The sequence below is a fragment of the Diabrotica undecimpunctata genome, chromosome 1 (genome assembly GCF_040954645.1).
Source record: "Diabrotica undecimpunctata isolate CICGRU chromosome 1, icDiaUnde3, whole genome shotgun sequence".
NCBI lineage: Eukaryota > Metazoa > Arthropoda > Insecta > Coleoptera > Chrysomelidae > Diabrotica > Diabrotica undecimpunctata.
Window position 1 is genome coordinate 166530515 of NC_092803.1, and position 26733 is coordinate 166557247.

At 33.0% G+C, this 26733-nt stretch overlaps 2 protein-coding genes across 2 annotated transcripts in view; one reads left to right on the top strand and one right to left on the bottom strand.

Annotated features, from left to right (window-relative positions):
• Polr1B (RNA polymerase I subunit Rpl135) overlaps positions 1-26733 on the top strand; it is a 95897-nt gene that overhangs the window by 5312 nt on the left and 63852 nt on the right. The gene's annotated exons all lie outside the window — the stretch shown is intronic.
• LOC140441204 (sodium- and chloride-dependent glycine transporter 2-like) lies at positions 1639-25609 on the bottom strand. The gene is made up of 7 exons (XM_072531782.1): positions 25227-25609; positions 24187-24434; positions 19320-19613; positions 17124-17411; positions 12291-12517; positions 7207-7435; positions 1639-1846 (listed from the first exon to the last, which is right to left on the bottom strand). The coding sequence occupies exons 1-7, from the start codon at positions 25505-25507 to the stop codon at positions 1671-1673; spliced, it is 1743 nt and encodes a 580-aa protein (XP_072387883.1). The 5' UTR covers positions 25508-25609; the 3' UTR covers positions 1639-1670.

Here is a 26733-nt window from a genome sequence, read left to right on the forward strand (position 1 = left end):
TCCTCAGAGTTCCACAGCAAACTCTTCTGCAGCTATCTACTTAATTCAATAGCTACTTTCCTGTGGACTGTCCAAGTTCCTCATTTTTTCTCTTTTTATTTTTATTTTTATTTATTTTTTTTTTTATTTTTTTTAATTATTATTTATTTCTTATATTTTTTATTTTATGTTTTTTTTATTTTTTTTTTATTTTTTTTTATTTTTTTTTAAAAATTTTTTTATATTCTAACAAATTACAAAGAAATACTTACTCTATATTTACAATTACAATTTGAGTTTAATATCTAAAACATGTTTATACAATAATCTATATAAAAACTCATTGTTTTCTAATGTTAATAAATAATTTAAATTAATGGGATAGTGGACATCAGTCAAAGAATACAGCAAATTTAAAAAATTATTAATCTTATTAGATATAAGAGAACAGTCCAAAATTTTATGTTGTAGGTTACCTATCTGACCACAAGTACATTGTGGACTATCAGCTATGTTCATTTTAAACATATATGATGGTGTAAGACAGTGGTTAAATCTCATTCTGCATATAGTTCTTGTCATATCCTTTGTCGACTCCATTTTATTTATCCGTAATATAGTTTCTGATTGCTTTGTAATTGTTTCCTGTGTTTATATTCTCATTAATATACCTTTCTTTCCATTCTTTCTTAAGCTCTTTGAATATGTCTGATTCTATATCTCTAGACGTACAAAGATAATGAGTTAATACTCCTTGTGTCACTGCGTTTTTTGCCAATTCATTAGGATTTATGGCACCAATTTTACCTAAAGAATTTTGCTGTCACTATAAATTATAAACTTTGAATCATTTATATCATTTATCATTTATATTAGATAAATATTTTAGTGCTTCCACTAATGCTATTAATTTAGCTGTGTATATACTCATAATGGAATTGAGTTTAAACATTTTACTATTTTTATTATTATTATCCCAGTATGCACATCCCACACCTTCAATACTTTTGGATGCATCTGTATATAGCATATAATAACCTTTGAACAATTGTGAACTGTCAGATATAAACACTAATTTTCTTAGATAAAGATAAAGGTAAATTGCTGTAGTCCCTTAACAAGTATACCTGAACTTGTTCCAGAGTATTAAAGTCAATATTTTAATTTGGGTTTAAGTCATATTTATATAGTTGTTTATCATATATTGTCATTTTTGAATAGAAATCTACTATATTTAGAGTTTTCTTTTTTATCCAATATTTTTCTGTTAAGTCTGCTAAGAACAGCTGGTGTATTTTGGATATTAAACTTGACTTTTTCTCGTACAATCTAACTAAAAGTCTGATGCCAAGTTTTTTCGTCTTATATCCATTGGCATTTCACAGCATTCAACTTGTAGATTACTAATGGGTGTTATTTAAATAAATTAATATCTTATTAAACTTTGAAACGTGTAAGTTTTGATCCAGTAATGATTCTAATGAGTGAATGAGTAACTTTTGATAACCTGCATTTTAAAAAAATGTTACTCATATTAGGATTACCGGTATAGTATTTTGGTATTTATTATTATTACTTATTCAAGGTTATATTTTAATATTATAATTCAAGGTTTTTAGACAAAGAAGAAAACAAGTAGTTTATTTGTTGTTAATTTTGTTATTAAGTTCAATAAACTGAAATAACATCAATCATTCATATTTTTTTATTTTATCTTGTATTAAATGTTTTTCGTATAAATATTCTTGTGTACAGTGTATCTCTTGAAACACCTTCCTACTACTTTCCAAGTTAATAGGCAATTTCCAATCGGTCGATGGTCCTAGTATAATCTTCCATTTTTTCTTTCGTATTACTCTTACCAAAACTAAAATTAAAGTCATTAAAATGTCTTGTTTTATTTTAACTACTATTAAAATGATGATTGACAATGAAATACGAATTTTGATTCCAAAGCAAGTAAATGTTTGTATAGGTAGATACTCTAAATTTGCCTCCCGTTTGAGCCCAATATAAAATAGAATTATAAAGTTTAAAATACACTAGCCCAAGATCAGGGCCGGGAGATTCGTAGATGATATAAAAAGGAAGTACAAGACGGAGATATACGTCAATAGCAAATTTAGAACATTGTTGCCAAGTCTTGTACGACAGTTTGTTATTACTGTTTTATTTACAATGAGAATAAAATGTCTGTTTACTTATTGTTGTTTGCTATGGACATTTAACTTTCAATTGACGAAGTACGTTGAAGAACGGAAAATGCATTAAAAGAGGGTGACATTCACTTTTAAATCGTTGTTTCGAAAACTAATAAAACTATATTCAAATCATGAATAAAATTAAATGAGTCACAATGAGTGGTATTTTACAGATTTAAATATTTGAAACAGTTATAGTACTACCATCTTTCTAAGAGATTCATTAATAGTCAGCTCAGCGGGGTGCTCTTGTTCGAGGAGTAAAATTCCATAAACAAGTGATCTATATTGTTAGAGGAGTAAAATTCCATAAACAAGTGATCTATCCTTTTTATGAAATGTTTATGTAATTTCGATCAATAGCATCTTGCTGAGATGAATATTAATGAGTCTTTTAGAAAGATGGTACTACTATATCCAAATAGTTACATGGATTATACTAAGATTTATTTATGAAATTTCTGTTATTTTCCGATAAGCAAGCTCTAACTCGTAGTGTGGTAAATCATTCCGTGCAACTTAGTCACAAATATTAAACTTCATTAAGTAATATAAAGTTTTAATGTTTTCAACCGATTTTGTCCTTGTCTCAATAAATTGTAGGAATTCCTTAATCGCGCTTAATGATAATATGAGTATTGATTGTTTCGGACAAACCATTAACTGACAGTTAATGATACAATAAGGCTTTTTTAGAAAGCTTTTATTAAATTACAGAAAATGTCTTCTTCTTCTTCCTACTTTATAAATAGGCAAAATGCCGGTTTTACTTCGGTTTTTAGCCTCAATTGACGTTGTCTGACCATCTTTTCCTCGGTCGTCCCAATGATCTTCTTCCATTTGGCGATTTGTCTCTTGCTATTCGTACTATTCTATTTTCTGTCATTCTTTCGATGTGTTGATTCCATTCCACTTTTCTTTTTTTGGTCCACGCGTTTATTTCCTCTATACCACATCTCGCTCGTATTTCCTCACTTCTTACTCTGTCTCTTAAGTTTGGTTTGTTATTTTTCGTAAGACTTTCATTTCTGTTGTTTCCAGTAGTCTTTGTGTTTTCGCCGTATCTGCTCTTGTTTCCGCTGTGTACGTCATTATCGGTCTTATTGTTGATTTATATATCCTGGTTTTCGTTTCCGTTGTGAGGTATTTGTTTCTCCAGATTGTGTTGTTGAGACATCCTGCTGCTCTCTTTGCCATGTTCACTTGTTTTTGTACTTCTTCTTCCACTTTTCCGTAGCTTGACAGTTTTATTCCCAAGTATTCAGTTTCCATCACTTGTTCTATTATTTTGTTATTTACGACTAGTTTACATCGTCTCGGTTCCGCTGATATCACTATCGCTTTAGTTTTCTCTGTTGAGATCTCCATGTTACTTCTTACTACGTCTTACTGAATGCAAGAGACATACCTCTAGGAATAATCAAAACGATCGAAAATATCTACCAAAACAACACAATAAAAGTAAAAGTAGAAGAAGAACTAACCGACCCTATTGAAGCTGGCAATGGGATAAGACAGGGAGATTCCCTGAGAACTCTATTGTTCAACCTGATTATGGACGAAATAATAAAAAAAGTAAGAACTAAAAAAGGATACCAAATGGGAGAAAAACAACTTAAAATAATCTGCTATGCAGACGACGCAATACTACTCTCTCATAGTGAAGATGATTTACAACGTATGCTGCACCAATTTAATATAACCACCAGAAAATTTAACATGTTAATTTCCCCAACAAAGACAAAATGCATGGTTATAACAGCAAATTTACTAAGATGTAAATTGGAGCTGGAAGGTCAGATAATAGAACAAGTGATGGAGTTTAAATATCTAGGCATCATATTATCTAGCTACGGAAAGCTCGAAACCGAAGTGGAAGATCAAGTGAATAGAGCAAACAGAGCCGCAGGCTGCCTAAACGAAACAATATGGAGAAATAAAAATATCGGAAAAGAAACGAAAGGCAGAATTTACAAAACAGTCATCAGACCAATAATGACATACGCGGCAGAAACACGACCTGACACAGAGAGAACAAAAAGGATGTTAGAAACAGCAGAGATGAAAACTTAGAAAAATTGATGGTAAGACACTATGGGACAGAGCTAGAAGTACAGATATACGACATAGATGCAAGGTGGAGAACATCAAAAACATCAAAAACTGGGTAAGAAATAGAAGAGCAGAATGGAACGATCATATAAGCCGAATGACAACAAATAGAGTAGTAAAGACGGCAAGAGACGGTTCCCCAATAGGAAGACGATCAGTAGGAAGACCACGCAAACGATGGAATGACAACTTACTGGAGGCACATTGAAAAACAGACAGAGTCATGTCTATATAAAAAGAAGAAGAAGAAGAAGAAGAGATCTCCATGTTGTATATGAGCGCCGTATCTTCGAATTCTTTAATTAATCTTTGTAGGTCATCTTCATTTTCGGCTGTTATTATGGCGTCGTCGGCGTAGCATATTATCCTTATTTCCTTTTCTCCCATTCTATATCCCCTTCTTTTTTTTAACTTTCTTTATGATTTCATCCATTATCAGATTAAATATTAATGGGCTCAGCGAATCTCCTCGTCTAATGCCAGTTTCATATTTGATAGGTTGCGATAGTTTTCCTTTACATTTTACCATAGCTATGTTATCTTTATACATATTCTCAATGGTTTTTACTAAATCCAGTGATATTCCCTTTTCATATAATAAATGTGTCGCGTCCCGAATTCTCACTCTATCAAACGCTTTCTTCAAATCTATCAGACACATATATGCTGGTTTGTTGTATTCCAGCGACTTTTCTTTTATTTGTCTTATTACAAAAACTGCATCCGTGCATGATCTTCCTGTCCGAAATCCTTTACTGTTCCTCTTGCAGAGATATTCGTTCGTTTATTTTTGTCGCTATTATTCTTGTTGTCAATTTGAGTGTTGTATGTTGTATTTAATAGATTTATTGCTCGATAATTATTGGGGTCTTTCTTATCTCCTTTTTTGAAGAACATCACCATGATCGCTCTCCTCCATTCATCTGGTATTCTGTTCGTGGTGATTATTTTATTAATAAGAAGTTGCAGTTGTTGTACAAGATGATCACCTCCATATTTTAAGAGTTCATTTGGTATTTGATTTTCTCCTAGAGACTTTCTGTTTTTTAATTTGTTTATTCATTCTTTCACATCGTTTTAGGCGATTTCGGTCTTTTCCTCAGTTATTATATTTGGCGTTTTTGGTAAAGGTTCTTCGTTTTGTTTTTTAAACATTTCTGTCAAGAAGGCCATCCATGTATCCTCTTGTATGTATTCTATTTCAACTAGTTGTTTCACTTCGCTTCTTTGTTGTCTTATGCAGCGCCATACTTGTTTCTGTTGTCCATAGAAATCCATCTCTAGTCCTTTTGTGAGTCTTTCCCAGTAATCTGTTTTTGTTTTTCTTGACAGAGAAAATGTATAAGCAGCAATTATTTTAATAGTTGAGGAGCTCAAAATCTTAAAATTATATTAGATTAAAAATAATAATTATTTAGTGGTACCTACGTATAAATACATGTCATTGCAGCAACATCATTATATGAATGTAACTGCTCTGTGAATACAGAAAGAATAAAGTTTTCCTCACTTTTTCGAATTTTGTTAATAATTGGGCTAGTTCTATTGTTCACTAACTTAATCGGCATTTTGAATCATTACGAACTGAACTTCTTGCTCTCCAAGAAACAAAACTTAAGACAACCGGAATATCAGAAATTGATAAAGCAATCTTGTTTAATAGTGGTGGGGCAAATAGACTGCTGGGTACGGGGTTTTTAATAAAAGAAAGTCTCAATGTAAGTGTAGGAGACTTACATTACAAAAAATCTCGGAAAGTATCTTCTGTTAACGTCGGAGAGGAAAGTACCGTTAAAAGACTTTTAAACGACCTACCGAAGTACGATCTAAAAGTAGTAATAGGTGACTTTAACGTAAAAATCGGAAGAGAGAACATCTACAAAAATATCACGGGAGGGAAAAGTAAACACGAAACATCAAATGAAAACGGCATGCTGCTAATAAATTTTGCAATAGAACAAAATATGAAAATCATGTAGTACATGATTACATGTGAGTACACATTTTGACAGAAAATATATATATAAAACAACATGGATCTCCCCGGATGGTAATACTGCCAATCGCATCAATCACGTTTTAATTGAAAATAAACACGCCAATACAATCACGAATGTTAGAAGTTTCCGATGGGCAGACAGAAACACGGACCATTTTATGGGAGTAGAGACTATGAAACAAGAAGTTCCTAAAAACCTAAGCAAAAATAAATGCAACCAAACGTTATATGTAAAAAAAGCTACCTTGGATACCTTGGAGTGACGATTACAAATAGAGCCGAAGAAGATACTGAATTAGAAAAAAGGATCACTAAAGGAAGTAAAGCTGTAGGAGCACCAAACAGAATGATCACATCTAAGTTAATATTGTGCAACCTTTGGTTATGTATGGCAGCAAAACTTATTAACTAGTGTTAAGCCAGAAAAATATACAAAAATTGGAACGATGGGAAAGAAATATATTACCCAAGATATATGGACGAACATGATACAAAAAGTAAAGATACAAAAGGAGAAGCATGATACAAAAAGTAAAAGTACAAAGAGCACGTTGGATGGGACATGTTTACAGGATGTCCACAAACAGACATGCAAAAAAACTATTAACAGGAAGAGCGGGTGGAAAACGCAGACGAGAAAGACCAAATAAGAAGCAGAAGAGGTTAAAACCGATGTAAGAAAACTAAGAATACTGAATTGGGAAGGAAAAGAGGAAAAACAGAGATGAGTGGAAACAATATTGAAAAAAATAGAAGCCATAGGCCTCCAGGCCTGAATAGCCGCTGTTTAGCTAACAATAAAAAAAAAGGTTGGTGTCGTATTTAAACATAAAAATGAGTGAAAAATACCCAAAAAAAATCAATAAATAATTTTAGGACAACACCATTAAATAATGCGATGATAGTTTTACTTACTCATAAATGGTACCCACGGTAAAGTAAAAGACAAGATAAACTTTTCAAGTACAATTTCGAATGAAGTTAAATCTGCATTTGCAAAATAGTTGATAGCCAATTTTGTACTTAGTAACGGCACCATGCAAGCTGCAAGCGTGAAACCTACCCTCCAGTATACTAATGGAGCAAAACCAAGCATAAAATGTAAATCTTCAAGGAAACGAAGCATTCCATAGATCCAAAGTACCTGTTAAAAAATAAAAAGTATGTTATCAATGCTCATCAATCGATAAAAATCATCCAAAGAGGTTTCACTTATGCTTAGATCTTTCTACTGCCTTGACTGTCTAAATTCACCATGCAGAGGTATAGATATATTTTTCCGGGAGGTGACAATAGCATAGTTTTTATTATTTTATTGAGCTACCGCAATTTAAAAAAAAATCAAGCTTCTGCGTGCCATAGAAACGGAAATATTGCAATTTTTTTTGCAACGGAACTCGGACAGGCGGTATTTTACGAGTACCATCACTTTTAGTTCTTGATATATGTTATCTATAAAATGGATAAAAAAATTTTGGATATAATGGATAATAAAATAAAATTCGTCTTTAAAAAGACAAATACATGTCATGATGACAGTAAAATTCTCCTGTTAGTGATTCCATAGTAAATTATGAGGGAAAAACCAGGAAAAAAACCTCATAATACTATCCCGACATGGTAAGTATTTGATCGTGCATTTAGTTTACCTTCAATAAACACCAAATTCCGATTTTATATGTTTGTTATTTAAAAAACATAAATGATGTATTCTCTATATGTTATTGACTTACCAATACTGGTATTTAAAGACGAATTACATGTTATGATTTTTTCTGACGGATATTCTCAAGTTAAAGTTGATTTCATGTAATCGAATGAACTATCTTATAAGTAAAGTCGTCCCAGGAACGCAACTCAACAATATTGGCAATATCATTTTAAAGTCGTCTACTTTAACATGTATAAGGTATGTCTGAATTGTCAATATAAATGAGTCAGATAAAATTAAATTATTAGAAGAATTTTTCACTAAGTAACAAAAAACAAAATTTGTTTAATTTACTAATGTTTGTATTTTGAGAACGATTTCCGAAGTGGAAATTGAAACGTCAATAAACGTATTTTAACCTTTAATTGTGGCTTATTCCCATTTAAATATAAATTAATTCAGAGAAGAGATAATGGAATGGACAGTCATTAGAATAAACAATGGAAATATGATTATAAGAAAAAAAAATTGCCATCTTGGCTCCTATTCGTCCTAGAAGGTTCTTTTTTTAAGATCTCGTTTTTTTCACCATAATCGATTGCGATGTGCTGAATAGCTCTAGAGTCACTGTTTGGGCAAGTACAGTTGTTTAAATAATCGCTATCTGGAATAAACAAATTGAATAACTTACAAACTGTTTAGTCGATCTAGCTGAGATTTAGCACACTTTAATATGTAACTCATTAATTGCTGTAATTTGAAGTAGTTATGTTAAATGTCATTATTCAAAAACAAAATTATCAACATTTTTAAATTGCTGCAAAAATAAGAGTTTTTTCAAATATCGCGGTCAATGGTTTCTGTATTTTAATTTATAATACATTAAAAAATGATTGATAGCACAATTTTATAGCAAATGTCTAAATACAGATTTGGCCAATGTAGAAAAATCGTAATAATTGATACCTTCTTATCTGAATTTTCACTCGAGTTTAATATGACCACCCTGGCAAACCTCAAATACAACATAAAATGCAACTGAGCAAACCCTTAGGGATTAAGCAATAACTGAACGCCTCAGTGACGGAGAACATAAAATTACTTAATTATAAAAAAACTAAAGTGTCAATATTACGTACCCACATTAATTTTTATAAAAATATTAAATATTGGTTTATGACATTTCCTTACAATTTAATAATACATACACTCGTCTTATAATTTCCTAATGGTAAAGGTCGCCGTTTAATTATCTTCTTCTTCTTAAAGTGCCCTCTCCTCAATGGAGGTTGGCTACTACAATTTTAAAATCTTCTCTATCTTCAGCTGTTCTTAGTAGCTGTTCAAAATTTAGCCCTGTCAATTTGTCGGATGTTTCTGAGCCACGATAGTCTTTTCCTTCCTAGGCCTCTCTTTCCCTCGATTTTTCCTTTCACTATAAGTTGGGCATATTGGTACTTATTATTTCTCAGTATGTGGCCTAGGTATGATGTTTTTCTAACTTTTACTGTGTTAAAAAGTTCTCTTTCCTTGCCTATTCTATGCAGCACTTCTTCGTTTGAGGTATGCGATGTCCATGAAATTTTGAGCATTCTCCGGTAGATCCACATTTCAAAGGCCTCCAATTTATTTACGGTTGATGTTTTTAGGGTCCACGTTTCAACTGCATATAGAAGACTCGACCAGACGTAGCATTTTGATAAACGTAGTCGAATTTCGAGTTTTATTCGAGAATCACAAAGCAGTTTTTTTATTTTTTCGAAAGATTTTCTGGCCTGTTCTATTCTCGATCTTATTTCTAGATCAGGATTTAGGCTGCTATCGATCCAACATCCCAGGTACTTAAATCTATTGACCTGTTCTAAAATGTGCCCATTTATTGTGCAAGGTTGAGGTACGTTTTGGTTTTTTCGGATTGACATCACTTTGGTTTTTTTTAATGTTTATTTTCATACCAAATTGCTCACAGGTTGAGTTGGTCTTGTCGATGAGTCGTTGTAGACCTACGTCGGAATCCGCAATTAACACTGTATCATCGGCGTATCTGATACTGTTGATATTTACGCCATTCACTTTGACTTCATCCTTGGAATCCTCCAATGCTTCTTTAAATAGAAACTCGGAGTAAAGATTAAACAGCAGAGGCGACAGAACACATTCTTGTCTAACTCCCCTCCTAATTTCTACTTCTGCGGATGTGGAACCTTCGATCCTAACTCTGGCGTTTTGGTTCCAGTACAAGTTTTTTAAGAATTTGATGTCTTTTCCATCTAAACCGACTTCTTGCAAACGTTCTAATAGTAGGTCGTGTCTTACTCTATCAAATGCTTTTTCGAAGTCTACAAACCATATAAATATATCTTTCTGTTGGTCGTAGCATTTTTGGGCGAGAACTAGTAAACTGAACAGGGCTTCTCTCGTTCCCATGCCGGCTCTGAATCCAAACTGATCGTCTCCGATGATTGTTTCGCACTTTCTATAGATACGATTATGTACGATTTTTAGTAGGACTTTTACTGCATGACTCATAAGGCTTATCAGACGGAACTCATTGCAGTGTTGTGGGTTTGGCTTTTTTGGTAGTGGGATGAATGTTTAATTATCACTCATATTGAAAGAGAAAGGATTTGTTGATGGAGGCTTGCTACATTTTATTTTAAATTCTACGAACGACTACCATTAAGAAATGACTGCTGATATTGTTGAGGAATATTTCAGTCAAATGATAGACTATTACCGACCAAGTCTGTAATAGTCATGGAGAATGCCAGTTACCATTCAAGATTAAAGGAAACGTTACCTAACACTAAATGAAGAAAGCAAGAACTCTTGGATTGGCAAATAACCAAAGAAATAGTAGTGCTAGCAGAAGGTTTACTCAAAAAGAGTTATTGCAGCTATGTAAAAAATATTCACCAAAATTTAAGAAGTATGGTGTAGATGAAATGGCAAAAGAACATGGAGTTAAAGTGTTGCGATTCCCTCCTTATCACTGTGAACTTAACCCCAACGAACTAATCTGGGCTCAAATGAAGGGATATGACTATTATCTGACTACATATAAAAAATTTCATCTGACAATTGGCAAAAAGATATAAGATTTATCATAGCAGAGGCAGAAACATTCTGGAAACTCGATATGTTAATGGAGGAAACAATAGAACCAATTATTACTTCTGTGGGAAATGAAACTGATGATGATAATGATGCTTGCTTGTCGAAAGAAGGCAATGTATTTTGGTATGTAATTATATACTTATGTTACTAATTATAAGTTTATATGACGCTAGTACCCGTAGTTCGGCTTGAATGTGCTTGCTTAGAGGCATGGATATGCATTAGGGCACGTACTTATGTTTTGTAGATTTTGAAAAGGCATTTGATAAGGTTAGACATAAAAAGCTTGTAGAAATATTAAAAAGCAAAAATATTGACAGTCGTGGTATGAAAATTAAATCTAATCTATATTGGACTTACACCGCCAAGGTAAGAGTTGACAACCGGAACACCCTAGATATCAAAGTACAGAGAGGAGTCCGCCAGGGTTGTGTGCTGTCACCACTACTCTTCAATGTCTACAGTGACGCGCTACTTAAAGAAGCTCTCTTAGATTCAATAGAAGGTATATCTATCAATGGAGAAGTTTTGAATAACTTGAGTTTTGCAGACGATACAGTAATAATCGGACAACAACAATGATTTACAGAACGTAATGCAACTTAATGAATGCTGTCATGATAACGGACTAAGGATGAATTTGAAAAAAACTAAATGTATGATCATGACTAAATCAGCAGATGCAAACATCCAATTGATTGTTGAGGATACTGTAATTGAGAGTGTGGATACCTACAAATACTTAGAAATATGGATAACATCAAATGTAGACCAAACCAAAGAAATTAAGACGAAATAACACGTGCATATAACAATATCATTCGATAAACTCAAAAAGTTACTTTGTTGTCGGGAAATAAGGTTAGGAGTGCGCCTAAGAATGCTTCGGTGTTACGTATTTACTACTCTTCTTTATGGCTTGGAAGCATGGACATTAAAACAAGTGCATCTAAATTAAAACTAGTGTCGCCTTTGAATTTTGGTGAGTCGTCAGTTTAAAAAGTTGTCTGCTGTTGCCACAACTAGACAACACCGTACAATCGTTACAATTGTACAAGAGGAATTTGCATACCTAATCAATGACGTGAAATAAATATCGAAAGAAAAATCCCGTATCAGTAATTTAGTAATAAATCTATATAAACAAAACGTGAATGTTATAACAAATTTGAATGATACTGGTATCGTTATCACAGACTTATAAAATAATTATTATAGTTTATGTACTAACCGATATTACTTGTAAGGTTACCATAGTTGGTAGAATAATATCTTTGGCGATAGACACTGTCAAAGGTCCAGCTATGGGTCCAAAATTTGTATGAAAAAAACACCCTGATAAAAATATAAATACACAAAACAGTAGAGAGCAGGTTCTAGGATGTTTGTAAAGTTTCGGCCTTTCTTCATAAATAATTCCCAAAAATGTGGATGTCATTAAAGCTGATGCGCACAGTCCTAAAAAATAACTATGGATAAAAATTATGATTTATATAAATTCAAATAAAGTCTCAAATATACTACATAATTTATTAGGTACCTACGCATTTTTTGCCTGTTAAAGTTAATAATAGAAAAAGTGATATGTCTATAAGATAGAAAAAGTTTTATCCACCGATCTTATATACTAAAAGGCTAAGCCCTTTTCTTGTGCGCAATACTCCTCCTAAACGGTGATAGATAGGAGAATAATTTTTTCGAATAATTAAACAGATTGTTGAGTAGATTCCCCCTAAGGTTTAAAATTTAAAAAACTCGAACCGGTTTAAAAATGGCGGCTATAAAATGAATTTTTCCTATAGTAAAGTATAGGAATTCAATATTATACACAATGCAACAACGCGTCAATTCTCGAATGCTGGAATGCACCAACAAGTGTTTCCACTTAAGGAATAACGATAATGGCCACTCAAAATTCGGGATCCTCCTGTCTCCGATTTTAATTTATGGGGTCTGTTTTACACTATGAGTTGGTATTTTTTTATTTTTATGTTTAGTTAGAAAGTATTCTGTTTCCAACAAGTGCAGCGTGTGTGAGGTGTTGTGATTAATATTTAGAGATTTAGACTACGTTTTGCGTTTACGCTACGCTTTCCTAATGTAAATCTTCCTGAAAATCCTAAAAAACTACTGTATCGATTTTCAATTTAAAAAAATTGGCGTCGATACAGTTTATTTTTAGGATTTTTGGAACATTTACACCAGGCGACGGAAACGATGGATCGTTAGACTCCGCCCCTCTTAAATATCAGCAAAACTTACATCAAAACTCGATGTCGAGTTGGTCCGCTAGTAACATTTAACACAAGACACAAGTCCTACTGCATCCATATTAATATAGTGCATCACACTCTTCAATAATTATAATTACATATCATATTATAATCATCATAGGCAAGAATTTGCACTGATTTGTTATGTATTGAACCGGTGAGTATACAGGAGAGAGTGTCACCTTGGCGCAGGAGCTCCCTCCTCCTCTTGCTTCCTAACTTTTTCAAGAGTTAGCTTAGTTACATTTACCAACTGATTTGGCATCCCTGGCTCTTTGATTGCTCTGACCATTTCTCCTAAGGCCGGTTTTCAGGCTACATCTTATTGTACGTTTTGTTGGATATTACAAATCCTATACATTAAAACGTGGCATGTAAACAGCAAAACGTACATCTTGTCGAATCGAAATGAAATCCAAGGTCAGATCGCAGAAATGATGGGAGAAGCATAGTTTTGCGAGAACTGGCGGGATAAAACGTTACGTGAAAATACATGTTCAGACAAGTCGTCCGATCTTGACTCAGTTGAGGACTAGCTCCACTGCAGTTCGCTTCATTTTTCCCAAAAAAAAGCCTAATAATGTCAGATTTGCGGCAATGCATGCACGATTTTCTCGGGGAATTTTTTGAATTGTATAAAAGTTTTTAAGTAGTTCTGTTTTAAAACCAAGTAGATTGCATTACAGGTTTCAGGAATTATTTGGCTTAACGCTGGTTTGGATATTATGGTTGTGAACTCCAAGTCCTTGCTGTGTGTCTTTCATGGGGTGTAATGACTTTTCTCCTGCAGGTGTCTTGTTTCAATATGTATGATGTTACCAAATCTAGCAATAATAGGCTGAGGTGTCCATTCGCAAATAATTGCGCCAGTCATCTGGTTTGACTCTCAGTTCTTTTATTAACGAGACGTGGGAATACTGACTTCTTTTTAGAAGCCCACTCTCCTGACCATCTTGTCTTTTCCCTCTTCATCCTCTTTTTCCTCAGTCGTAGTATCGTTATAGTTGAAAAAATAAAAGAAAGCAGCCGTATTTCCTCCATAATAAAAAAAATCACTAAACAAACTTCACACAACTCAAGACTCTGAATTAGAAATGAGAATGAAAACGGAAGGGAAAACGTAGTGTGTATACACTGGACAAAACGTAAATTTTGTCGTACGTTTTATATGACCCACAAAACGTACAAGAAACCGTAGCGTGAAAACCGGCCTTTATATTTAGAGAGTCGTAGGATGCCTTGTAGTCTATAAATACGTGATGAGTATTATTTTATAGTCCAGTCATCAGGGAATTCTAAAAATCATAAGAACAAGCTGAATTTTGCAGAGAATATTAATTTTGGGACACCAAAAAAGATTCTAAAAAGTTTGCCACTTTTACCCCTGGGCTTCCCCCTAAAACGGGGTAAAAACGCAAAACAATCGATTTACCAAGAATGTGTACACCGTAGAAAAAAATGTTTCAAATAAAAAATGTACCTGAGATAATTTTAAACAAAAATGTATGCAAGCATTTTTTGTGTAGAATGAACCGTTCTCTTAGAAACAATGCTTGAAATGGCCGTCGATTTTGTATGTGTTACACGTACGAAATCAATATTCAATAAAATTTGTATCAGTTCGACGGTAAAAATACGATATCTTTTGATCCAAATAATGTCCTATCGACAAAAGTCAAAATGTGTTTTAAAGGCAAAGAGTACAGCTTTCGTATGCAGTTTTTGTATTCTGCCGAGAATAAACCCAGTTTTTATAAAGGTATTAAATAAATTAACGTGGCGCGATTTTTGCCATTTTTTACGGTTCTCCTGAGATCAATAAAATTGATCACTTTCATTGACCAGTTGTAGTAAAATTTCCATTTTTAAAGAACAATCTTTAAAACCTATGATATGAAATTTCAATTTTGAGTTGTGGTAACAAATATGAGGTATTTGAAATATGAATAAAAAACGCAGAATTTAATGTTTTACATTACAAACGATCACATGTCACGGGAAATGCATTTAAGAAGACAATTTTGGGTGTAGTTTATTGCAGAAGTTTTGTTCTTTTGAAAAACGTAGTAATGTAATTAAAAAAAAAAGTTTAAAATACTTTAGATCGTTTATTGTGTGAAAGTTTAAATCCAGCGTTTTTTAAACATATTTCAAGTGCCTCACATTTGTTGCCAAAACTCAAAACTAAGATTTCATGCTAAAGGATTTAAAGGTTGGGCTCTAGTAATCGAAACTTTCTAGTGGCCAGTCAGTGAAAGGGATATATTGTATTGATCTCATGAAAATCATAAAAAATGGCAAAAATCTCGCCACGTTTATTTATGTAACACCTATATAAAATCTGAGTTTAGTTGCGGCAAAATACAAAAACTGCATACGAAAGCTGAACTCTTTACCTTTACAATGCATCGTGATTTTAGTCGATAGGTCACTTGAATCAAAAGATATCGAATTTTTACCGTTGAGCTGATACAAATTTTATTGAACATTGATTTTGCGCGCATAATTGACATGCAAAATCGACGGTCGCTTCAAGCGCTGTTTCTAAGAGAACGGTTCATTCTACACAAAAAATGCTTATAAACATTTTTGTTTAAAATTATCTCAGCTACATTTTTTATTTGAAACATTTTTTTCTACAATGTACAGATTCTTGGAAAATCGATTTTTTAGGCTTTATATTTATTAATCCAGTGATTATAGATTTACATAATGATAGCGGTAGTGAATTTAGTGACGATGATGATTTATAAATTTAAATAATCAGTAAGTACACTATTACAATGTTATTTACAAAATAATTGTACAGATAATTAACAATTATATTTATACATTCATTATTAGCCAAATAAACAATAATATTTAAAATTCCATTTGAATTTTTGCTCCTCATTTTATACAAAATAACTAATTGATAATACAGGCAAAAACATTCTAAACAAAGTAAGTAATTAAAAAGATTATGGAGAACTCCAGTGCAGTTTACCGTGCCTTTTACCACAACGAAAGGTTTTCTGCGAATTCCATTAATCATTTAGAGATGTAAGTTGGTTGAATGTACTGTATACCTGGATACTTACAGATATTCTATTCTAATCATATTTTATGACCTCCAATAGACATTTATTTATCATAAATCATCATCATCCATAAATAAGATTATTATGCGGGTTTCTTGAAGATAGATACTTTGTGTTATTGTTTCGTCACGGTGCTGAAAAAATGTCTTTTGGCTAAAGAAAAGGGGATTTCATATACCTGAGGGTACCTTCCTCTAACCAATTGTTAAAAATTTACCGTTAAGAAGGTTAAACAACCTTATATGTAATCCATTGCAATTCAATAGATAATCACAGGGCTTGTTGTGAGATTTCTTATCTTGTCTCTTCATTTCTACTTCTGCCAAGTCTTGTTTAACATTATAATTTATTTTTTCTATGAGATATTTCATTTTTAGTGCCGTTATTTTGTTTTTTTGTTCCATGATTATGAATTAGGTTTTCATTGCAGCGATTTACAGCTAGTAACTTCGCAGTATCTTAGTTTTTGTCTTTTGGCAATATTCTTGTTCTTATTATCGCTTTAATAAATCAATACATTGATATTGTGAAGGCAGTAGACGGCAGATATGTTCTATTATAGGTTACTACTCTCTTGGCAGACAATGGTGAAATGTACTCATCTATTAGTTACCGAGATCTAACGTAGTTTACGTGTACATAAATTATACCGAAATAACACATTCTAACCTAATGTATTCTTAATACCAAATCAAATCTAATACACCTTACCTCTGATATAAATTGCAATATAAAACACAAGTTGCCAAAATCGAGGTTCACCTGGAAAATATTTAAATGCGGTTGGAATTTCCGTAAAAATATAGTAAAAGTCAGTTCCATTATGATTTGCTTGAACTTCTCGATTATTTTTTTCTTGATATCTGATAATTTCTAGAAAATTTGCAAATAAAAAGCTATATAAAATAGATGTCAAAAAGTTAATAAGATTTGCCCATATAGCGGTTCGGTATATTGGTTTTCTGAAGGAACCTTGGGCAGCTATGCTCGAAAAACCACCTAAAACAAAAACGTTATCTTTTTTTTTATTTAGATTATTAAATATTAAATTTTCAGTACAAGTTTCCAGTCCAATACAAATATTTCAAATTTATCTTATCAAGGTAAGATATTTTACGGCGCAACTTTATATATACATAGAGCTTCAGTGAAAACGCGCCATCGGGTTCTATTTTGCGCTAAGGCCTTCACCTCATTCCAAGACTTTCCTTGGCCTCTTATCTCGTCCATGATGGATCTTCTCCAAGTTTCTACTGGGCTACTCTTTTTCTTTTCCCTTGGGGATTCCACTCTAGGGCAGTGTTTGCGATACTGGAACTATTTTTTCGGAGTGTGTGGCCGATCCAACCCCACTTTCTGGACTTAATTTCATTTTGTACCCTCTTTTGTTCGGTCAGGTGTAGCAGATCTTCGTTTCTGATGGTGTTAGGCCAGAATATACGAACAATTCTTCGTAAACATTTGTTAACAAAGACCTGCAGTTTGTCTGTGAGGGTGTTTGTCACTTTCCAGGTTTCACATCCGTAGAGTAGAACAGACATGACATTTGATCGGAATATTCGGATCTTTGTCCTTGTAGTATACTCGCCAGATCTCCAAACAGGGTTGAGCGTGCTGAAAGCTTGTTGGGCTTTTCGTATCCTCATACGAATATCGTCTTCTGTACCTCCGTTTTCTGTTATGACACTTCCAAGATACGTAAAGTTTTCCACATTTTCAATCTGCATATTGTCGATAGTAAATAGCGTGTTGTTCCTTGCATTTGTTCTCATGGACTTGGTTTTACTAATATTGATTTTCAAACCTATTTTATTGGCTTCAGTGGAAAGTGTTTCCAATTGGTAAGCCAGATCTTGGAACCTTTGACCTAATAGGCAGATAGTGTTCTAGATCGCTTAGGCGTGTGGTTAACGTCCATTGTATCCCTCTTGTGTCGGAGTCTAGTTTGGAGAGAACATAGTCTATAGCTATGTTAAAAAGAAACGGAGAAAGCACGCATCCCTGTCTAACTCCAGTAAGTACGTCGAATTCGTCACTGTTGATCCCATTGTGTGTCATGCTGCATTTCGCATCAGTATATAGTGACTTTATAATAGAAATTATTATTTTTTTTTTGCGGGATGTTTCTTAGCTCTAAAATTTTCCATACAGCAGCGTGAGACAAGCTATCAACTTTATAGTATAGTTATAAAATTTCTTTCAAAATGGAATTTTTCTTTTTGACGTCTAGATTTACAATATCTGTATTTTCATTGTTATCTCCCAATTGGAAATTTCATCCGTATTCTCCTTTGTTACGGTGAAGCCCCTTATGGGTCTACCAGCAACAAACAGTGGTGGAACACTGTGGAACAGACAGATACTTCCAGCAATTTTTGTGGGTTCTGTAATATTTCTTACTTTCATCATCATTTAAGTTAGTATTTTATTTGGATACTAAATTTAAGATCAGTTTGTCTAACAGAAATCGTCTCTGACGATAATAAATAATATTTCCAGACATAAGCTTATGACCGACTAAAAACACACGTTGATTATCAAATATTGGTGATTACATAAATTGATATTAAAGATAAATATATTCCAATCCTCTAAGAAGATCTTATTAGAAGCATAGCTTTGTTATCGCGAGCTACGGATGGAATGCATTCGTCGGTGCTGTGGATCGCTATAGGTATGATAAAATAAAAACGACTGAAATGCAATTGAACGCTAGACTGTAAAACGATGGACTGCAGTCCCACGCATTTTTCTTAATAAAATAAAATAAATTAAATTTAAAACCATCGCGCCGTGCGTAGACGATAAGAAAGCTATACTTCCCCTCCTCGGTCACTCCCGTTTTTTTTTTGTAACTATTTCTAACTTCTAGATGGCCTATTGGAATAAGTGTAGTATTATACTTACCGAAGGCAATACCCATTGAAAATAAATAGTTCTTAAACACGTCAGTAATTATTTCTTCCTTTCTCCATAATAGAAGTTTATTGAAATTAAAACCTTTGGAAAGTAAATTTGCTATTGCGTTCCAGGCTCCAGAAACAGTATTTGTTACTAACAGTATTGTTGAAAATAGTATAATTGTCAAACCCAGTAGAAAAGGCAGAACTGCTTCTAGAAAGTCGATTCCTCGAAAATTGAGTAGTAATACAATGATAGTATGGCCGAATAAACAGCCTACTAGCTTCATGTTTGGATAATCTAAAATAATACGTGGAAATTGAGAATTTATAGTACTTTAGTGCATAGTATTGTTCTTTTCATTTATTTAATGCAGATATGCTGAAAAAATAAATAAGATGAGAATTATGACAAAAAGAAACCACTTTGAATAGGTCAAAATTAATAATGTATTGATGGAAGTAGATTATGTGGTGAGACGAGGTCATACATTTTCGTTGATAGTATTTAGCACCATGATTATCTTTGTTATTTTCTCTATGCCGTCCAATGGTCCGGTTATTATCTTTCTAAATTGGGTCATACCAACAGCAATATTCCCTTACAAACATGTCTAGCATGACATTGACAGCAACAACGTCAATTAAGAAATACAAGCACGGATTCTTAGCGATAATAAGTGCTTTTATGCATACAAAGACTTAATGAAGTAAGTTACTGAATCGTTTAGAATCTACAAAACAGTACCACATGGATGTGGTACTTATGGATGCGAAATATGGACCCTTTCAACCACTGAAAATATTAAGTAGGATGTTTGGACCAACCCATTGTAAGCGATGGTTCGTGGAGAATAAGAATGAAGTATGAGCTGGATGAATTAATGCAGAATGCACATATCGTTAGATTTGTAAAGTCACAAAGACTAAACTGTTTTGGCCACTTAGAAAGAATGCCAGATTATCGAGCTGTAAAACCCCAACGAAATAGGGTAAAATGAAGGTCCCGTAAAAGGTGGATAGACGATGTAGAGAAAGATTTTAAAACCATGAACATCAGGTAGTGGCGAAGAACGTTGCTACGCAGGTAGAGACCCTCAAAGGGTTGTGGAGCCATTAGAAGAAGAAGAAAAAGTATATATATATTTTCTGAATTTTCAAATACTTTGACTGAACATACAACCAGGAGAGGATGGAATGTAGTCAGACCATTACCAATATTGAAATATAACTAGTACATGGCAGGTATAGAAGGTATAGATAGACAAGATCAAAAATGTTGTCGTACTACCCATGTTCCAGAAAAATGTTACGGTGGTATAAAAAACTAGGGCTCCACTTTTTCCGGGTAATCTTGCTTTACGCCTTTTTTCTATATAATAAATATTCTGGTACAAAACTCCCCCTCTCAGATTTTCGCCTAAAAGTCGTTCGCGAATTACTCCATAAAACAAGTAAAAGTAAAAAACGTAGTCCTGCTCACCAACATTTGCCTAAAGTAATTGCTAGTAAATCTAAAAAGGAAGAAACAAAAAAGTATGTGTAAAGTAAAAATGTTGTAGAATATGTCCTGTCGATAAAATTAGAAAAACATAATTTACGAGTGTGCGGATTGTGACGAGAAACCTGGACTATGCATGGGAGATTGTTTTCGCAAATACCATTCAACCAACAGATAGATTGCTTTCAGTATATTAGTTTAAATAAAAATTTTATTTTCTAAAGACCTTTTAATTGTTACCTGATATCCCACTAACAATTTCTAGTCTGAAAATATAAATATCTTGAAAACTTTCATAAATGCTAAGGGTAATAAATTGAAATCCTTCAACAAAAGACTATAAGTATAATTTGAATAAGCTGCTTTTGCCGATTTGACTTTTTTATTACTAATCAGTATAATAGGCAGGTATTTTACATGGTCACAATTCTGTTAAAGATTAGATCTTTGTTTCATTGAAAACTGAACCTGATACTAATTTCTTGAGAATTTTTACATATTCTAAGGATAATAAATTGATATCCTTCAACAAAAGACTATAATAGGTAAGTACCTATACTTTGAATAAGCTGGTTTTGCCGATATTGACTTTCTAATTACTAATTTGCATAACAGTCAGATATTGTACCTGGTCACAATGCCGTTGGATTTTCAATTCGCTTGTTGAAACTCTATCCGATATTAATTTCTTGGAAACTTTTATAAGGCTGAGACTACTAAATTGGAACGTACTACACAATAGAAGAGCTCAAAAAGTTAAAAATTTCCTGTACTCTTGTTCCAGATCGTATTTTGTTTTCGAGATAAATTTAAATTTGGGAATTTTTTATTATATGTTCTTTTTTAATTTTTTTTTTATTTAATTTAACGTGCTTGTGACAGCTTCGGCCATTAGCACGAGGCACCATGGATATAATTATAAAGGTACAATTACATATTATAATATACTATAGTTATATATTATTTAGTATGTTTTCTAGCTTCAGGAAGAGGATATTTGTGATAACTTGGCTCTAGTTCGATAATATATCTGTGATGTCGTCCTTCATGCCCAGTTCTTGGCGTCGTTTATTGTAATGAGGGCAGTCTACAAGGATGTGTAGAACGCTTAGTGGAGATTGGCAATAGTGACAGATTGGCTTAGGTGTAGAATTCATTTGGCGACCATGTGTAAATCTGGTGTGACTGATACGTAATCTTCTAGCAACAACCATCTCATTTCTAGTTATATCAGGGATAACGAACCGCTCAATCGTCTGATCTATTTGGTGTAAAAATGTAGTGGATTGGTTCCAATGATTCTGCCAGTAATAGTTATATCAGGGATAACGAACCGCTCAATCGTCTGATCTATTTGGTGTAAAAATGTAGTGGATTGGTTCCAATGATTCTGCCAGTAAACTCATTTTATTTCAGTGTATAATACATATTTACCTATTACAATATGAGCATCACGAAAAAGTACTATTCAATTTTATTTGGAAGTTTTTATCGTAAGTGTTCATAAACAATTAATATAATATTTCTCATTTGATTTAATAAAACATTGTAAATTAATTTTTTACTATATTTATTATAACAACGACTCACATCCGAGTCGCTTAGCACAAATAAACAAAATATAAGGAATATGCTCACGACTCGGATCTGCGAAAATGCGCTGAGCAGTGATAGTAATGTAAAGTGCCGTGGTTATTAACGGTTCTGCTGCGTAAGTAAAAAGGTGGTTTGAATAATCCACTTTACATTCGATTGACAATCAGAATAAACGTGGACTTCATCAAGTAAAGATGTACCATTATTCTCCCTTAACTACTTAACATTGAAAAGAACCTGCACCTGATCCCAAATAATGCATTTTCCTTATTATATGGCGACTCTACCGAGAGTAGCATTATTACTGTACTGAATTATGTTAGTTTTTGTGGGCAAGGGATTCAAGTTTGACATATATCATAGTATATTACCTTCTGATGTGGGAAGAAATTTTACCACCATCTTGGCGGTTTTATTGTTTAATATTAATCTGACTCTATATGTTCGGTGTTAGGCTTTCCTGAGTAATAAATCTTATGTCGCTGACTGTGCATTACTCCGAATCTATCCAGCGCATTTCGCTTACTACCATTATGTCTATAGAGAGCATTTGCATTTCCATAATGGCTTTACGAGTTTTTTCAGCTTCTTACATTATTTTTACGTTCCAAGTACATATCTTATTAGAGGTACATGATGAACATAAACAACTGGATACTAGACAGACAACAGAATCGGAATAACCACATAAGTAGAATGGGAGAGCATGTAAAACTAACACCGAGATATATCACCAAATAAGAAGTTTAGAAAGGTCAAGGTTACTGGAGTATAGAAAGGCTGGTTTCCCCTAGGTTTAAAATTTGTTGAATGTTATCTCTTATTTTAACTAGACGATATGTTTATCTTTAATTATCTTTTAACTGCAGGGTTAATAGACATGAAAAAAGAAAAATTACTGTGATAACCTTCAGATGGTTTTGAAATATTGTTTTTTCGGTTTTCTAGCATCTTACATCCTCCGGTATTAATGAATCCGAGATCAATGAATGAGCTTTTCCGAGTCATGAGAATTCAACTCACACCGTACCACCCATCTGATTTTCGGCCGATTGAACTCACTTGAAAATTCCAATTCAAAGTGGCAGGTCCATTCTGCACTAGAGTGTATGGCTAACGTGTGACTCGACCTGGTGAAATTCAGTTTCACCCGTATAGATTCTAAACCATGCCGATATTGCGATTCTTAGAAGGATTAACGAAGGAGGGTATTTAACGGTCCTTTGGAGTAAAAACCCCGTCACTTGCCGCCTGCATTATTTGGATATTACCAGCTGTTGAGTAAAAGTTATCATATAAATCAGTCGCAAAATCTCGCAAGCCTCTTAGCTCAAATCGCTACCTCGTAAAATATTATGTGCATATCGCATTATTCTTTCATAAATATATATTACTAAAATCAATCATTGATAGTACTTAGTGTTCCCTAAAACCGCAGTTATAAGTTAAATTCTTTCATTCAAACCAGTAATGTCTAGTTTAAATCAGAAATTGCAATTTAATCCTAGAATTAAATTTAAGTTAGTGTTTAATCTGTTTTTCATTCCAGCCTAGGCTGCTGGTCCTTCAATTCTTCTCTCTACGCCCTTTTAAACTACGACTCATTTGCCCAGTTTCAACTACAGCAACGCTAATGTAATGGGTCCTCCATCCCTCTAAGCTATTGAGTCAACGGTGTTAAAATGTAATAATTTTAAATGTAATAATTTAATTTAAATGTAAAAATTAACTACTTTCGTGTTTACTTATGTAAAAAATTGTAGATAAATACATTTACCTAAATATTGTAGCCTTCGATCAAACTGAATTACTTCGGTATACCAAAACCTTTCCGTGTTGGATGAAAAGGTTAAATTTTTGTTGGAGTGATCATAGTTACTGTCTCCTAAATATTGGGATTCATCTTTGTTAAGATTTTGAAATTTTGGTATTGGTACGAAGCAATAAAATAATACATAACTGTTCAGAATATTATAATAAATTTGGAATAGAACAATAAAAATAACTTTTCCGTAACCAGCTCCTCTAAAATAGAAGATGTTTTAAAAAAATGTAAATATTTGAGAGATACGACAAAAGTAAAAAATATTACCATTTATTGAGTTTAGCAGTCTATCGCAACAGTGCCTAAAATAAATCAATCCCAGAAACGCGTATAAAAAATGTGGAATTGGCACATATAACACACAGGCTATTCCGGCGAAATCAGCAAAAAGAAAGATAGCAAATGATCAAACCAAATCACAGACGAGTAAAAAATCGAAATTGAAAGAAACTAAAAAAGTACAGTCAGATTCAGAAAGCGAAGATAGTGACACTGAGTGCTTGTAATGCGGAGCGGAGACTTTTATTCAAGTTTCACAGAGAAATGGATAAGCTATTACAGTTGCCATAAATGAGCCCACAATTCATGTGCAGGTGTAGAAGATGAGGATAATGAATCAGTACTTGTATGCGAATTGTGCCGATAGGCTTTTCTTGGTTTTAATTTCGTACCCCATTTCACCCTATACGACGGGAATAATGGGGTAATTTACATTATTTTCTGTTTTTTCATATAAAAAAAAGCTTAATTTTTTAACATTAAATTATATTAATACTTAAATATTTACTACTATAACAGTTATTTGCTTTCTTTCAAGACCTTGAAGGTTATAGATTTGTTTTAAATCCCAATTTAAACCTTAAGTACCTCATTTTGCCCGCTTTTCACCTACATTTACTGAAAAAATAATCTGAAGCATTTTAAACACATTCGAAATCCTAGTTCATCGCCTAAACCTTTTGTTTTAAGATTATCTTAGTGTAGTGACTTACCTAAAAAATGGGCAAATGTCCCAACATCGAACCATCGATTTAGATGAGTACTGGCTGATTGCTATATCAATAACAGTTACAGGTAATCCTACCATAATCATTACTAAAATGTGACTTGCAAAGAAATCTAATATTCCGTTTTCTAAAATTAATGTTGGTATATAAAAAATGTTCGTTAAACCCATTGTCCAGGACAGTATAGCGATTGTGTAAGTCGTATGAGATTTCCATTTCATAAAAGATGGTCTTTCATTTAATTCATGTTTTGGTTTATTCTTCATGACGTTTGTTTTATATTTATTTCTTTATTATTTTATGATTTGACGTTACAAGATACAAATTAAATCATATACTTCATTTATTATACACTGGTGATGACGATTTCACTACAAAATAGTCAGTGTAGCTCGAACTTTAATTAGTTTTTCTTCTTATTATTTAACTAGGACTTATACTTGTGTTTTTTTTATGATTTATTGTCTTTCGACGATATATTTCATTCATTTTATTATAACTTGCCTGTTTTTTTTCGTTATTTGTTTATTAGCTGATTAATATGTCCACATTTTCATCAATTCTGAAGATATACCCTATGACCATTGATCTTTAGTCTAAAATTCAATGCAATCTTATATTTCTGCTCATAAAACCGATTTAGAATTTTAAAATAGTGTTTTTCACATATAATCTATTAATCTTTGACGGTTATTAATCAGAAGTTTTTTGCAATGTTCTCAGAGTGTTAGTACAATTCCTGTTACATTAAAGTCACTTAACAGTATTCTTTCACGTTGATTTTCAACTTTTAGGATGACTTAATTAAGGTGTTTGGCTTTCTGCACATACGATGGCCTCTATAATAACAAATGAGGACATCAGAAAGCAGTGGCGTGCCGTGACATTTGAAGAACGGGTCGCAAATTAATTTTTTTTTTTTTACTAAAGACACAGAAGTGTACTTACATTAAAATCTGGTCAGTAAGACCAATTATCAATTTGTTTCTAACTTAAATTACTAATGAAATCTTAAAATTAGGTGTCTACTCACTAGTATCTTTCCTATTATTTCTAATAACTAGCATGTATATTCGCACAACACTTTACTCTGCTTTTCACTCACTCATTATAACAGTTCAAAAGGCTTTGTTCTTTTGAGCCTTCTCTCTAGGTTCGTATTGTCGAGGAGCTGGATAGCCTCGACGTTTACATGATGATGGAGTCGTTGTTCATGGCTCCCTGCAAATTTCTTGATTATCTGATTGACGTCTTCCATCTTGAGGTCCCGGTGAAGGTTGTTGTTCCTAACGTACCAAGGCGCATCTACGATGTTCCTCAGCACTTTATTCTGGAATATCTGGATTACTTTGATGTTACTAGGCTTGGCACAGCCCCAGAGTTGGCAGCCATAGGTCCATACTGGTCTCAGTATTTGTTTATAGATTAGGAGTTTATTATTTATGGATAGAGAGGAATGTCTTCCCATCAACCAATACATTTTCTTGTAGCG

What these genes read in the sequence shown, in the direction of transcription:
- LOC140441204 (XM_072531782.1), bottom strand. Translation starts at nt 25,507, where the DNA reads ATGAAGAATAAACCAAAACATGAATTAAATGAAAGACCATCTTTTATG. An exon ending in TATTGCAATTTATATCAGAG is followed by an intron (nt 12,518 to 17,123) that starts GTAAGGTGTATT and finishes GTTATTTTTTAG; the next exon opens with GACTGTGCGCATCAGCTTTA. An exon ending in TAACCTTACAAGTAATATCG is followed by an intron (nt 7,436 to 12,290) that starts GTTAGTACATAA and finishes ATTTTTTAACAG; the next exon opens with GTACTTTGGATCTATGGAAT.